Source organism: Acytostelium subglobosum (genome assembly GCF_000787575.1).
Source record: "Acytostelium subglobosum LB1 DNA, scaffold: scaffold11, whole genome shotgun sequence".
Taxonomy (NCBI): Eukaryota; Evosea; class Eumycetozoa; order Acytosteliales; family Acytosteliaceae; genus Acytostelium; species Acytostelium subglobosum.
In genome coordinates, this window is record NW_012236522.1 from 403,560 (window position 1) to 416,075 (window position 12,516).

At 42.3% G+C, this 12,516-nt stretch overlaps 9 protein-coding genes across 9 annotated transcripts; 5 read left to right on the forward strand and 4 right to left on the reverse strand.

Moving 5' to 3' along the window:
• Positions 1–296: 296 nt before the first annotated feature.
• SAMD00019534_060320 (hypothetical protein) lies at positions 297–2,089 on the forward strand (the record flags this gene model as incomplete). The annotated part of the gene is made up of 4 exons (XM_012898630.1): positions 297–365; positions 448–630; positions 710–1,004; positions 1,062–2,089. 4 exons carry the CDS (start codon positions 297–299, stop codon positions 2,087–2,089), a joined length of 1,575 nt encoding a protein of 524 aa, XP_012754084.1.
• A 268-nt stretch (positions 2,090–2,357) lies between these two features.
• Positions 2,358–2,714, forward strand: SAMD00019534_060330 (hypothetical protein; the record flags this gene model as incomplete). Its single annotated transcript, XM_012898631.1, has 2 exons — positions 2,358–2,518; positions 2,600–2,714. The coding sequence occupies 2 exons, from the start codon at positions 2,358–2,360 to the stop codon at positions 2,712–2,714; spliced, it is 276 nt and encodes a 91-aa protein (XP_012754085.1).
• Positions 2,715–2,848: 134 nt separating this feature from the next.
• SAMD00019534_060340 (hypothetical protein) lies at positions 2,849–3,484 on the forward strand (the record flags this gene model as incomplete). Its single annotated transcript, XM_012898632.1, has 1 exon — positions 2,849–3,484. The coding sequence occupies one exon, from the start codon at positions 2,849–2,851 to the stop codon at positions 3,482–3,484; it is 636 nt and encodes a 211-aa protein (XP_012754086.1).
• Positions 3,485–3,559: 75 nt separating this feature from the next.
• Positions 3,560–4,042, reverse strand: SAMD00019534_060350 (hypothetical protein; the record flags this gene model as incomplete). The annotated part of the gene is made up of 1 exon (XM_012898633.1): positions 3,560–4,042. A coding segment is annotated over one exon (483 nt), but the record flags the coding sequence as incomplete, so codon positions are not given.
• A 323-nt stretch (positions 4,043–4,365) lies between these two features.
• SAMD00019534_060360 (hypothetical protein) lies at positions 4,366–5,475 on the reverse strand (the record flags this gene model as incomplete). The annotated part of the gene is made up of 4 exons (XM_012898634.1): positions 4,366–4,557; positions 4,626–4,913; positions 4,966–5,314; positions 5,372–5,475. Coding segments are annotated over 4 exons (933 nt in total), but the record flags the coding sequence as incomplete, so codon positions are not given.
• Positions 5,476–6,704: 1,229 nt separating this feature from the next.
• SAMD00019534_060370 (hypothetical protein) lies at positions 6,705–8,552 on the forward strand (the record flags this gene model as incomplete). Its single annotated transcript, XM_012898635.1, has 3 exons — positions 6,705–6,768; positions 6,856–7,091; positions 7,167–8,552. 3 exons carry the CDS (start codon positions 6,705–6,707, stop codon positions 8,550–8,552), a joined length of 1,686 nt encoding a protein of 561 aa, XP_012754089.1.
• A 37-nt stretch (positions 8,553–8,589) lies between these two features.
• On the reverse strand, positions 8,590–9,792 carry SAMD00019534_060380 (hypothetical protein; the record flags this gene model as incomplete). Its single annotated transcript, XM_012898636.1, has 2 exons — positions 8,590–9,086; positions 9,156–9,792. Coding segments are annotated over 2 exons (1,134 nt in total), but the record flags the coding sequence as incomplete, so codon positions are not given.
• A 392-nt stretch (positions 9,793–10,184) lies between these two features.
• Positions 10,185–10,685, reverse strand: SAMD00019534_060390 (hypothetical protein; the record flags this gene model as incomplete). The annotated part of the gene is made up of 1 exon (XM_012898637.1): positions 10,185–10,685. The coding sequence occupies one exon, from the start codon at positions 10,683–10,685 to the stop codon at positions 10,185–10,187; it is 501 nt and encodes a 166-aa protein (XP_012754091.1).
• A 271-nt stretch (positions 10,686–10,956) lies between these two features.
• Positions 10,957–12,467, forward strand: SAMD00019534_060400 (hypothetical protein; the record flags this gene model as incomplete). Its single annotated transcript, XM_012898638.1, has 5 exons — positions 10,957–10,999; positions 11,147–11,656; positions 11,805–11,851; positions 11,914–12,189; positions 12,276–12,467. 5 exons carry the CDS (start codon positions 10,957–10,959, stop codon positions 12,465–12,467), a joined length of 1,068 nt encoding a protein of 355 aa, XP_012754092.1.
• Between the last annotated feature and the right edge of the window lie 49 nt (positions 12,468–12,516).

Below are 12,516 nucleotides of genomic sequence, written 5' to 3' on the forward strand. Positions count from 1 at the left end.
TATAATAAGTAATTGGCATAAGAAGATGTGGTCGTTGATGTTGTCACTCAGGGTGTGTGGTGCTGGGCCTGGTCAAAAAAACAATAAGGCAAACACCAAACATACCTAGTCCAATTGGTCTCTTTTGCACAGATTTCAACTCCAACTTCACCCTTGCATTCATTCATTCCTCCACATCCATCCATCCATTCAAGGCAAGGGCCAACCACATCGATCTCCCATCTCTCTCTCTCTCTTTGTCATAATTCCCCTTCTCTCTATCTCTCTCTCAACATATATATATTTATATATTTATAATGTCCAATTACAACAGCAACCTCTTGTTCAACACACAGATATCTTACGAGGATAGCAACTCAACATTCGTAAGTCAATTAGATTGATTGAGATGTTTGAATGACATGAATACCAACACATTTACATTTACAATCAATGATATATCTTTAGACCTCAGAGGTATTGGATAGCGACCCTTCCAATCCATTCTTAAATCAACAAGTCAACACCACACCAGTGATTGTTCAACAGAAGGTATCCGCACCATCGGCCTACCCACAAGTGCAACCAGAGTACTCTACAACAACAGTATCCTCGCACCCAACTCCACACAACTCCTTGAATCAATTCAGTGTAACTATCTTGAATGACTACGACTAAGTTCAGGCATAAGCTGACACACTCATTCAATCAATCAATCAAACAAATATAGTCATTGTCAATTGATAACAACAGACAATCAACATCACTGCGACATTCATTGCAGCCACCAAAGAACCCGAATCAAATGGATATTACCGTCACTGACCCAGAGAAGATTGGAGATGGCATGAATGCCTACGTCACTTACAAGGTGAACACCATCTCTGTGCTGGCCGATCGTCCCGACTACAAGAAGGAGAACTCAGTCACACGCAGATACTCTGATTTCCTCTGGCTGAGGAACGTCCTCAAGGAGACCAAGAGGGGAATCATCATCCCACCACTGCCAGAGAAGGCCGTTCTCAGTAAGTTGTTCAGGGGGATCATTCCAATTGACTCATTCCACTAACTCAATCAAACAGACAAATATAATAAGGAGTTCTTGGAGGTTAGAAGAAGAGAGTTGGAGAAGTTTATGAACAGGATTGCAGAGAGTGAATCACTTGTACACTCAAGTGAGCTGGCCATATTCTTGGAGGCTCAGGACGAGCAGTTCAACACGGCCAAGTCTGCACGCCCATCAGGTGACAATATGGAGCAGAGCACTGTTCTCTCACCATCACAGCCCGAGTCCAAGGGCTTTGGAAAGATCACATCGTTCTTTGGAAACGCCGCCACGTCCATCAGCAACTTTGCCAGCGTGCAGCCAGTGCGCGAGCTCGACCCATGGTTCGATGACAAGAAGAGCTACATCGTGCAGCTGGACGCCAACTTGAGGCGTCTGGCCGAGTCAGTTGGCAACGTCATCAGGAAGAGAATGGAGCTGGCCGCCGCAATTGGCGAGCTGTGCTCGTCAGGATTGACGTTCTCGTCGGGAGAGATTGCCCAGTCACAGGACATTGCCACCAGCATCCAGCGCATGACACAGGTCGAGACAAACATCAAGAACGGCATGGAGACACTCTCCAACTACGACACCTGCTACTTTGAGGAGGGTCTGAACGACTACATCCGTGTGCTCAGCGCCGTCAAGGAGCTGCTCAACGACAGACTGGACGCACTGCTCAACTTCCAGAACCTCGAGAGAAAGGTCGAGGCTGCCCGCGACAAGGTCAACAAGGCCAGCGGCACCAAGAAGGACCAGGCACAGAAGGAGCTGGACGACGTACAGAGGAAGTGTGCCGATGCCAAGCAGGAGTTTGAGCGCATGAGTGCCACAACCAAGGTGGAGCTGGCTAGATTCGACTCGAAGCGTAACTACGAGGTCAAGAGAATACTCAGCTTCGTCATTCGCATGAACCTCGAGCATTTCCTCAAGGCCTCCGACTACTGGAGAGAGTTCCTCACCGAGCAGCATCAACACACCGATCCCAACTTTGAGACCAACAAGGCCTCCTGGGGTACTACCTACAACAACAACAGCACTCAAGCCGCTACAACTACCAACTAACTTATGGCTTTGAATGATTGATCGTTTCCTCCTCAACTCAACCCTGATATACTACTTCGACCAATGATTAATACAAGAGTTGATATAGTGTATTACTATATATATATATTATCTCTATCTCGCCATCGAATTGTTGTGTCATTTGTGATTGATCATGGTCCCAAAAACGATCGTTTTATTGTGTGGGCCAAGGTCCTTTAGAGGGTCCAAGAAGGAGGATCATTCATTTAATTGAACATCATCATCATAATCAATCAATCAATCAATCATGCTTCGACATTGTATAAAGAGATTGGAGGGTATCCCATCAAACCAATCATCATCCTGTAACATCATCCAACATTATCTTCCAACTACTAGACAGTTTAGTACAGCCAAGTCAACAGATGGAGCGATCAAGTCACGATCATATCTGATACCAACACTTAAGTATGTGTGTAGTCATGATCGATACAAGATGAGTAATGAACTCACCACCTCACCTCTCCACTCATCTTATGGACATCACAGAATCACCAACAACGTGCCATTCAAAGAGCTACTCAATCAGGTGGTGTCCAAAGTACAGCTTGCGCCTCAGTTCTACAAGAATGTTCCTATTGTCATTGATGTCAGTGGTATGTAGTCTTGTTCACATGTCTCGCACATCATTATCATGATCAATCAAATGTGAGTTCGCTAACCACGAGAGGTTACCCTTCCAAAGAGAATAAGGAGATGGAAAGATCACAGTTTGAAGACTTGCTTAATGTTTGCTCAATGAATGGATTGGTTCCAGTTGGTGTGACAGGTCAATCACCATCGGATGCACTACAGGACGTACTGAATCGATACAGATTGCCAACAATATCATCAGGTGGAAGGGCATCAGGCACACTCAAATCGACCACGACCACAGCGACAGCAACACCAACGGCTACCTCGTCTCCAACATCAAACTACTCATCACAGGCATCAGCAGAAGCTTCAGTTCATCATGAGGCATCACAATCACAACCATCACAATCATCATCTCCATTCACCAGTGCTCTCCACCCATCAAGACCCAATCCACCAATGGTTATCAATCATTCATTGCGATCGGGACAGCAGGTGTATGCTGAGAACACAGACTTGATCATCATGGGCAATGTACACAGTGGAGCTGAGGCTGTGGCCGATGGAAACATTATAATCTTTGGAAGTCTGAAAGGACGTGCGGTGGCCGGACTGCAAGGTGACAAGTCTGCTAAGATCATTGCCAACAAGTTCCAGGCCGAACTTGTATCCATTGGACCCGCCTACCATGCCTGCGAGACCCTTCCACGCACGGTCAATCCAAACATACCCACAACAGTATCACTCAAGGATGACAAGTTACTCTTTGCCTCTATCGATCCAAACACTGCGCAATAAATGGAATGGAATGTAACTCAATGAGAGTTGTAGTGTAGACTACACTCTGGGAAAGTAAGAGGTTCTTACACTTTACTTCAATCTGAGCATCAACTCAGTCAACAACTCCTCGTTGGCAACTTTACCGCATTCATTGAGGTAGAGCTCAAATGTTGGATTCTGATCGTTCAGGATGAACTGGCGGCCAGATGTTGGGAACCAGGTCTCAAAGAACCATCTCCAGGCATTGGGTAGTCCTTCATAGGCGCCCTTGTACAAGTAGACGGCGTACTCGCCCTCGTGGAACTGGTAGGTGGAGATGGCAGGATCGACCAACTTGGTCTCGGGCTTGTGTGGCATGAAGCATGCCTTTGAACGGAGTTGAGCGGGTGGGTTGGTATCGGGATTGTCATAGTACAATCCAATGTACACTCCAGAGTCGTAGGACACCTTCTCAGTTTCGGCGATCTTGGCCAACTTTCCAAAGACAGGTGCAATGGCTTCATAAGGACCAACATGGCTAATACCATAGAGTGTAGCCGCGGGCATTTTACGAATAGTGACTTGTTGAGTTGACATTACTTTGTCTTTATCTTTTGAGAATGATATTAATAAGTATGATTAGAATAGGAATATACTTTAGTTTAGTGATCTGAAAGGATCGAGAATCAAGTACCTTTATCTCTTAGTTGTTGACATTCATCCACTCCTGTGTCTTACACTAACAACAGTGATTTCTTGGAAAGACATTATCTCTTGCCATTGCGGGGATGTGGTTATAACTTCATTCATTCGTTCAATCAATATCCTTTTACAATATGACCATAGTTATAACCATTGTCGTTGAATACTTGGAATAAGCAACAACTAAGTGAGTATACTATCTATCTATCATTCCTTTATCTGTTTATACATTTCAGTCTGCTTATATCATCCTCTTTGATGTGGTGACATAGTAGTCCTTCACTTTCAGAGTGTTCTTGATGTCTTCCTGTCTCTATCAGCTGCATGAACACTTCATCGCTGATGTCCAACACTACTTCATCAAGTTGTACGTTTCTTTCCAGATCTGGTCGATGTGATTTAAACTGACTCTGTTGATGTTGTGTAACAATGTTAGTATATCTATCAATCATTCATTAATATGTATGAATCAACATACCATTTCTATATCTGTTGAGGAGATTGAATCAAACATTGTGGATGTTGACTTGTCGACTACGTCAATCACTTCGTTTGAACCTATCACGGCCAGTTTAACCTCCACTACCATGTCTTCCTGTTTCAATGATATCATAACTGATGTTGCAATGGTTGGCATGATGACATCATTGTCCTTGCCCAACAACAATGGAGCAGTACTAAATGACTTGATCTGATACATGTCATAGGGGAACGAGTACAAGTGCAGTATAGACACTCCACACATCTCTATAACTAACAGCGCATTCTGGTAATGAATGTCAGCTACTAATCATACTCTAATTGATAGGAATACATACTGCAAGTCTAGCATTTGTATGCTCGCCAAGGAATGTTGGTATGATGTCAAACTTGAAGAGAAGGAGGATAACCAAGTTCTGCCAGAAGCCAAGAAACATTACAATCTTGATTGAAAGGAATTTGAGTAGTGGACGGTATGGACTCATTTCTTGTCGTCCCAATAGATAGAAGAATGTAAGTAGATACATGGCAACACATCCAGATGCCAATATTATCAATCTTAATATCAGATCAATATGTGCAATCTTATTCCTATGAGTATAAACCAATACCAAGTCAACGATTGATAACAATGGTTTGATCAATATGAATTGGAATATTCCAATACGACAGACTTGGATAAATCGTCTAAATTTGTTTAAAGTATTAGTACCTGGATTGATACTTGATTCGGAATATACATACTTTGATGGCCGGAAATTTATACACATCAATGGAAATGGCATCTTGATACGATGCTGACACATAAGATGATTGACAAGGTTCTGTTCACCTCGACAATATTGCATACAAAGTAGGAAAAAGTTATACAGCACATAAGATTCATAACTATAATCCAGAGGAAGGAATGTTAATGTCTCGAAAATATATCAATCAATCAAACATATACTTACAGGTCCTTTAAAATATTTAGACAAGCAGAGGGGCGAATGAACACTACGCTGATGTATGCTACCATTGTGATCACTGGTATGGTGAATAGGATACGTACTACGTATCTTTGATGGTTTGGTTGAGAGAAGTTGCTAAGATGATTATAAATATGTTGGATTGATATTAACATTGTAGTGGCCATCATTATTGATGCAATACTGATCACTGCTATCCAAGCTGGTTTAGGATGCTCCAAAGCATCTACTATATTATCATATATATCATGATTTGGTAAACCATCTGGTGGTAGTAAACCATGTCCATTAATCGTAACATTATCTTCATTATTAATATTATCAAACATGATTAATTATATTTATATATGTTATATGATTATATTACTATTATTACATGTTATTTATAAACATAAGGTAGATATATATTTAAACAAACAATGATCCTCAAGATGATCAATGGGCGATGAGAACGGTCCAACACTGGAATGAGTTGGTCCGAAAACATGATAGGGAACAGACCATTGTATACCCTCATAAGGTTCGTCTTTGAAACCAAAGTGGATCATATGCGAGGTGAGTTTTTGTAAGGTTGTCTGGTTTCAAATTAGTTGTGTGGTCATCACATTCACACAAAGCGAGAAACCACTCATCCAACGTACCTGATCGTCAGTCAGCTGTTAATCGGTCCATTATCTTGATCATTGATTGGTGTGTTTAGGAGTGAATAATGAACTTAAGATGTTGTCCTCAACAATTCTTAAATATTCAATTAGTAATACTTGTCCTTCAGATGACCAACCGATTGTCGTTGGTTTAAAGATTAATTAGTATTTCAACATGGAAATATACCTTATAATAGTTATAAATAGTAGTATTGAGATAGATAATTGATATAAATAAAATGAACATATCTTATCTCTTTGTTATTTCAACAAATATTCTTAAGAATTTATCTGTTAGTTGACATCCAAAAAAGGTAGACTTGTGGTAATAGTCTCTTTTTGAAAATAGTTGGTTGTTGGCTCGTCGTTTGAATTGAAGTTTCTCAGGTGTTATAACTTCATAATCGTTACTCACAGATATAGATAAATAGATATCTATTTTATATCAATACAAATCAATCAATCATGTCATTGATGGTAGATACTTATAACCCAAAGCAATCCACTAAGCAAGGTGCAAAGCCTGTTTGTATGTTGTCATTCATTCGTTCATTCAATCAATCAATCCTGCAGTTTGATTGAGACCAGACCTAACTTACAAACTATTGTTGTTTAGATGGAAAGAATACACCACAGTTCACAAGGACAGTCGCAGAGGTTGTCAATACTTTGATCAATGCATATAAGGAGGGCAAGAAGGTCAACCTTTTAAAGATAAAGGCTGATCTCTCAGCAAAGAACTCTCTGTCTGATCAACCAAAGACAGTTGACATCATCTCTGCAATTCCCGAAGATTACAAAGCAGCTCTATTGCCTGCTCTCAAGGCCAAGCCTGTTAGAACAGCCTCAGGTGTATGTATCATCCATCGTCACAGTTGTTACTCTCGACTCACTCACTCAATCAATCAATCAATCGATCAAATATAGATTGCAGTTGTAGCTGTTATGTGTAAGCCACATAGATGTCCTCACTTGGCAATGACAGGTAACATCTGTATCTATTGCCCAGGTGGCCCAGACTCAGACTTTGAATACTCGACACAGTCATACACAGGTTACGAGCCAACATCTATGCGTGCTATTCGCGCTCGTTACAACCCATACTTGCAGACCAAGAGCAGAATCGATCAGCTGAAGCGACTCGGACACAGCGTGGAGAAGGTGGAGTTCATCATCATGGGTGGCACATTCATGTCATTGCCCGCAGAGTATCGCGACTACTTCATCAGGAATCTGCACGACGCACTCTCAGGACACTCTTCAAACAATGTGGCCGAGGCTGTAAAGTACTCGGAGCAATCAAACACCAAGTGCATTGGAATCACAATCGAAACAAGACCAGATCATTGTTTGAAGCTGCATCTGGGCAACATGTTGACGTACGGCTGCACTCGTCTTGAGATTGGAGTGCAAAGTGTATTCGAGGACATTGCCAGAGACACAAACAGAGGCCACACGGTGCGTGCCGTGCTCGAGTCATTCCAGCTGGCCAAGGACAGTGGATTCAAGGTGGTGGCACACATGATGCCCGATTTGCCCAACATGGGTATGGAGCGTGACGTCTACGGTTTCATGGAGTTCTTTGAGAACCCTGCGTTCCGCGCCGACGGTCTCAAGATCTACCCAACCCTGGTTATCCGTGGCACTGGTCTCTACGAGCTCTGGAAGACGGGCACCTACAAGAACTACTCACCCGACAGTCTTGTCGACCTCATTGCCAAGATCCTGGCGCTCGTGCCGCCCTGGACCAGAATATACCGTATCCAACGTGATATCCCCATGCCCCTGGTCACGTCTGGTGTTGAGTATGGCAATCTGCGTGAGTTGTGTCTTGCCAGAATGAAGGACTTTGGAACTAAGTGCCGCGATGTCAGGACACGTGAGGTTGGTATCCAGGAGGTGCATCACAAGATCAAGCCAGACCAAGTCGAGCTCATCAGACGTGACTACACTGCCAACGGTGGTTGGGAGACCTTCCTGTCGTATGAGGACCCCAAGCAGGACATCCTCATCGGTTTGCTTCGTCTGCGCAAGTGCAGCGAAACCTCTTTCCGTCCAGAGCTGAAGGAGAACTGCTCCATTGTCAGAGAGCTTCACGTCTATGGCAGTGTGGTGCCCATCCACAACAGAGACCCAACCAAGTTCCAGCATCAGGGCTATGGTACACTGCTCATGGAGGAGGCCGAGAGGATTGCCAGGGAGGAGCACGGATCGATCAAGTTGGCCGTCATCGCAGGTGTTGGTACGAGACACTATTACAGGAAGCTTGGATATGAACTTGATGGTCCATACATGTCCAAGATGCTTTATTAAAATTATGTTAATGCTATAATTTATACATGTGTTAGTTGTCTTCTTGATCATTATCGTCCTTGAGAAGTGGTGTTGTTTGATCGACATCATCGTTCAATGATTTAGGTTGCCGGCTGCTGCCAAAGATTGGAAAGACTCTGGTGCTACGTGCGTTGTACTCATCGACATCAGTGTCAGATGGAGATGATGGTGAATTATAAAATTTTTGTTCCTGGTGTTGCTGTTGTTGTTGTTGTTGTTGTTGCAGTGCTTGTCGTTGTGCCCTGCTTATCTTGATAATGTTGTAGGCAAAGAATGCCAACAATGTTATGGACATTCCAATGTAGTTGACAACAGTGAATGGTGCCGTGGGGAAGATGAACGATGAGATGATGATCAGTACCACAATCTTGGCATTGCACACCAGTGCATAGTACAATGCACTAGTGTATCGAACAAGATAGTAATGACTGAGATTGTAGAACAGAGCAATGATGGCCAATGCAGCCACCAAAAGACTAGGGTACAATGGGTCAGCCGGAGGATGCTCACGCACTAAGCGATTAAGTGATAGAGTTAGTGGTGGTCTCGCAGGAGACAAGAGGACAAGTGTGATTTACATACTCTTTGGATACTCAATAATGAAGAAGAGGGGGATGATTACAATTGTTGATGGCAATGATGTGACGGTGAGGATGGCCAGACTGTTGAGCTTAGGATCTTTGAGTAGGGAGGTGATGATCACAGTCTGGACCGCAGCAAACAATGTGGAAGCCAGTGCGTAGAGAAAGCCAGTTAGGGCGAAGCTTGGATTGTCTATGACAGCCATTATAGCGCCGCCCACAATCACCAATGTGATGGCCAGTACCTCAAGAGGATACTTTGTGCGATATATTGCCATCATAAGTATGACAACAAAGAATGGCGACGTCGACTTGATGATCTGGTTGAGCGAGATTGGAAGTGTGACGATGCTAATGTTCTCCAGGACGTAGGTTGCCGCTTGGAACACAGCAGACATCAATAAGATCCACTTGCGTTGCATCAGGGCATCGTAGGGAAACTCTGATAGCTTGAGCACGAATGTGAAGAACAGACATCCAATGAATGTTGTGAAAGTTCCCGTCAAGATCACCAATATAGGATAACTGAAATGCAAGTCTCTGATCATATACTTATTGGATAATACCAATGTCATATTGAGTAGACACCATGTTATCACCCAGAATGCTGCCCATAATCTTGTCCGCAGATCTTTTGATTCTTCTGGTAATATAAATGTATTCTTATTCTTTGTATTTGTACTTATTAGATTGATTATTGATCCAGTATTATAATAATATTCATCATCATTAATTGTTGTTTTTGTTGTTGTCTTTGTATTTGAGTAATAATCATCATTCTGATGATTACCATCATCAGGTAACACCATGTAAGATTGAAGAGATGTTGAGTTGTTTGGCTCCATCACCTCGTCATCGTATTTATGTATGTATATATCTGTTTATATGTATGTACAATATATATGTATATGTATAATAATAAATATCTGTATCTATTCCTGCTCCATGTTTGAATGAAACAATCTTGTGTCCTCCCGACCTGAGACAGCGCTGTTTTACACTTTTTCGAAAGAATCAAGGGTTTTAGGGGTCAAGCCAGATCTTGGTTGACCACTTGCTCTGCCTCCTGTCCATCGCCATCGTCGACATCATCGCCATCATCGCCATCTCCATCTCCATCATCATCATCTCGTCTCTTCCTCTTGTTTAATGACTTGTTCAACTTGGCCAACTTTGCTTGCTCCTTCAACAGTCTCTTCTTCTTGACAGTGTTGTAATGATGCAATAGTTTTGAACATTCGTAGCATAGTACAACTTTGACCAATGCACTCTTGTCATGATTGTGTTCAGTGTAGTTGAAGGGCACTTCATAACTCTTTAGTTGAGTGTTTGATACTAAACACTTCCTATTTGCACATGTCTTTTGTCCTTTACCACTAACAACCTCCAACTCTGTTCTCCATCTTAATCCAATCTCTCCAGTTCTATATCTTGATAAATCTATTATTGCATATTCTTTGAATAGTCCATCATCTTCGTCATAATCATCATCCTCGTCATCATCATCTCTAATAAATCTTTTCTTTTCCATATGGTATGTATTATTATTACTTCTAACTTATAACTTCAATAATTGAGTGAAGGAAATACATCAATTACTAATTTAGTAACATGTCGTGAGTTGGATGAGTCATAATGGGCAACAATTCAGATTCTTCAACTTTCGACTTCACGTCCTTTTGTCCACCCTTTGAATGAAACACGACACAAGATTCATTCTCTTTCATTCATTCATTCACATCCCATTCATACTTATATATTTGAATAAATACAGATATATATATATTATATCATTGTACAATATGACAAACAAGAATACAACACTCTCTGAGAGTCAGATCAAGGGTATGTCAATCAGTCAGTCACAAGCCAATCAAAAAATGAATGATTGATTGATGCACAAGATACCTTGAATGTAACATACTTGTTGCTGATCATACTTACACTCACTCAATCAATCAATCAATCATCATAAATATTGATCAACAATAGAGAGTATAACAAAACTACAACAGAGAAAGGAGAATAGAAAACATGTAAAGTTGTGGAGACATCCTTTAAAGACTATTAAGTACTTTGGAATTGTACTTAAGGATATGGTATTGAGTTGTCTAGGTTATTTTAGAGATAGACCTCTTACTTTGTTCCTTTGGACATTGTTGCTGTCATCGGCTACATTGGCCATCTACGCACCAGGCCGTCATCAAGAGTACATTGGTCAGTACACCGATAAGTTGGCCATCTGTCTGTGGTGGGTTGGTCTGGGAGTGCTTTCCTCGGTTGGACTGGGCACTGGCCTGCACACATTCGTCCTCTACCTTGGTCCTCACATTGCCAAGGTGACCTGGACGGCCACCGAGTGGCAGACGTTGGACTTTGAGCAGTATGGTCCCAACGCTTTCATCAACCCAAACGCACCTGTCGCTGGCGGCATCACCTTCTGGCAGATCCTACAGGCGATTCAAATCGCCGCGCTGTGCTGGGGTGCTGGCACGGCCATCGGTGAGCTGCCACCCTACTTTGTTGCTAGAACMAGCTCGTTTGAAGGGATTGCGTCTGGAAGAAGAGGAGGCCAAGAACAAGGCCAACAATAAGGATGCCAAGGAAGAGAAGAAAGGTCTGGTTCAAAGACTCAGCGATGCGATTCCAGCACTCATTGGTAACATGGGATTCTTTGGTATCCTTGCATTCGCTTCAGTATGTATTAAACTGGACTATACCAATCAATCAAACATACTCATTCAAACGACCAATCATAGATTCCAAACCCATTGTTTGACTTGGCAGGTATCACATGTGGACATTACTTGGTCCCCTTCTGGAAGTTCTTTGGAGCCACTCTGATTGGAAAGGCAGTGATCAAGGCACACATCCAGGCATGCTTTGTCGTGTTGGCATTCAACACCGAGACACTGACAGCCGTGGTCAACATGATTGAGACATACATCCCATTGTCCAAGGGCAAGATCCTTCCAATCCTCGAAAAGGAGCGTCAAAGAATGAACTCTGAATCAGGTGTAGCAACCAACCAACCAGTAAGTATTGCTTGTTCCAATGGGCAGTGAGTGCGCCAAACGGTTGACTAACATGTCCATGACATTGATCGTTCACGTAAATGTAGAAGAGCCTGTTGGGTGTCGCTTGGGACTGCATACTGGCATTGATGATCTTTTACTTCTTGGTGTCAATCATCGACTCGAGTGTCCAGGAATACTTGATTGAGAAGGACAAGAAGAAGATTGAGAAGTTGGAAGCGTTGCTATCAGGTAAAAACAGCAACAAAAACAAGGTCGAGTCAAAGAAGGACAAATAAGTTTATATATATTTGGGAATCATTCCCAAGCAATAATATATAATTAATA